At 33.7% G+C, this 2,146-nt stretch overlaps 1 protein-coding gene across 2 annotated transcripts in view; it reads right to left on the bottom strand.

Annotated features, from left to right (window-relative positions):
- Positions 1–1,724: 1,724 nt before the first annotated feature.
- The window catches only part of LOC104806761 (zinc-finger homeodomain protein 2), a 1,343-nt gene continuing 921 nt past the window's right edge, over positions 1,725–2,146 (bottom strand). Inside the window, exon 2 of one of the 2 annotated variants that reach the window (XM_019202142.1) lies at positions 1,725–2,146. In XM_019202142.1, the coding sequence (XP_019057687.1) occupies positions 1,868–2,146 (279 nt within the window). In that variant the 3' untranslated portion in view covers positions 1,725–1,867. The other variant, XM_019202141.1, reaches the window with a different exon arrangement.

Genomic DNA, 2,146 nt, shown 5'->3' with positions numbered 1-2,146 from the left:
TTTATTGGTTATTTTTTCTCTGAAATGCGGCTCTTAAATGATTGGGCTATTCCATTGAAGTTTCATATTTAATTTTCCTGATATATAGATCGATCCACACATTATCTACCTGATTCAAGCCACGATTGAAAATATTTTGGCCTTGTTTTTATAAGGTTGATATTTAAATATTTGGTCCCACTATATTTTCTTGGAGTAAATAAAATCACACTTATTATTCGGATGTTATTTATTTCAGTTTTGTTTTATATATATCAGAATTATGGCCACCCTACTTGCTAAATATCATGCAAACCAACATTTCAAGTTTCATAGATACTTATAACGAGTTCAAACGAGTTGGATTATACTGTGTCTTAAATATTGGTAATTTTCAAAAAATATTTTTTTTATGTAAGAAAATAAAGAACAATATTTTTTTTATAATTTTTTTTTTCTAGAAATGATCACAATTCACAGCCTATATATAATTTTCTTCCATAACCTTATCCGATGTTTTCGATGGGGACAAATACTCTCATTTATTAGACAGTGTATCGTGTCATGAGGATATACAGTGCCGACAAACACCGATTACAACTGCAAAAGACCAAGAGGCAAAGTGTGTAAATCGATCTGTATGTACATATGAATCCGTTGCGTTACATTGTTTAAAGGGTATTATTTATTAATTAATTAATATTATTATATGTGTCGTCTTTGTGGATACGACACAACAGAGAGAGAGATAGAGAGAGAGAGAGAGAGAGAGAGAGAATGTAATAAACGGTGAGGTTTGATAAGATCGCGAGGAGAAGGTGACAGATGTGAATTCCTTCTCATGAATCTCTCTCTCTCTCTCTCTCTCTCTCTCTCTCTCTCTCTCTCTCTCTCTCTCTCTCTAATTACACTTGGATAGATTAATATTATGGTAAGCGATTCTTAATCTTCATTAAGCTCTCCATTTAGAAACATTGGTGAATATGATTAACATGATAGTGTCTAATTAAGCACAGAAAGCTTCATTGTTAGTTGATAATATATATATATATGCTATCGAAATTATTGTCGAGAAAGGTACTGAATAATATTGTTATCTTCACACAAAGATCATAACGAAAGTCGCAAATAATCGTGCCAAGAATCGATATTTTATAAATTTGATAGAGATTTTGGTCCGACTAATGATCATATTTACTTGACGATACAATGAAAATTTGAAGTTCGGATAAAATTCGAGCTAACAATCTGCTAGATTAGGTACACCATAAAAAACCGTTGAGTAGTGAACTCTTATGTTCAATTTAATCACATCATTCATAAATTGGACCCACAAAGTGTATTGGTACCAATTCAAGGTCTTCATGGGTATGATTATATATCCAAATTATTTAATAATGCATATCCGCAATTCAGTTATTACTTCACGATAATTCAAGTTGTGCTGCTCATATATATATCTATATCTCGTGATCATCGAGATGCACACACACACACACACACACATATATATATATATATATAAACATTACTAGATATATTATTTGCCATCTTGAACCATACAACATAATTATAATCTCATCAACTTCCTATAAGGTTATACATAATTTGGTCGAGATTCATCAAATAAAAAATACGATCCATACCAAAGTCACCGATGATTAAATTATATATATATATATATATATATATCTCACCATTTTTCTTCCTCCTAAATCTTCTTCCATAATCTCAAAATCAGATCAAGAACTCAAAACAAAAGGCTCAATAGATTAAAAAAGAAAATGCATAAAACAAAAAGTTAAAAAAAAACTAGTAGAGCTCTTGACAGAACTCTGATTCAAGAACATATGATCAAGAACACCAAGATCGAGAGAGAGAGAGAGAATTAGGGTTTCTTACCAAGAGTGTTCTTGTTATTATGCATCCATATCTTAAGAACATTTCTCTTGACTCCGGTCTCGGCGCAAAACTGCTCAACCGCAGCATCGTCGTGTCTCTGAATCCTCCATCCCAACTTCTCAGCGAACCACAACATCTTCTCCTTCTGCTCCGCCGTAAATTTGGTCCTAAACCTTTTCCTCGACGTCCCTCCGCCGCCGCCGCCGCTGCTGCTAGGGTTTGACGCGTCATCCTCATCCGCCGCCGCAACGGACACCGGAGGGAG

The sequence above is a fragment of the Tarenaya hassleriana genome, unplaced genomic scaffold (assembly GCF_000463585.1).
Source record: "Tarenaya hassleriana unplaced genomic scaffold, ASM46358v1 Cleome1, whole genome shotgun sequence".
Lineage (NCBI taxonomy): Eukaryota > Viridiplantae > Streptophyta > Magnoliopsida > Brassicales > Cleomaceae > Tarenaya > Tarenaya hassleriana.
The sequence above is the reverse complement of the archived record's forward strand: the minus strand, read 5'-3'. Positions and strand labels throughout refer to the sequence as shown.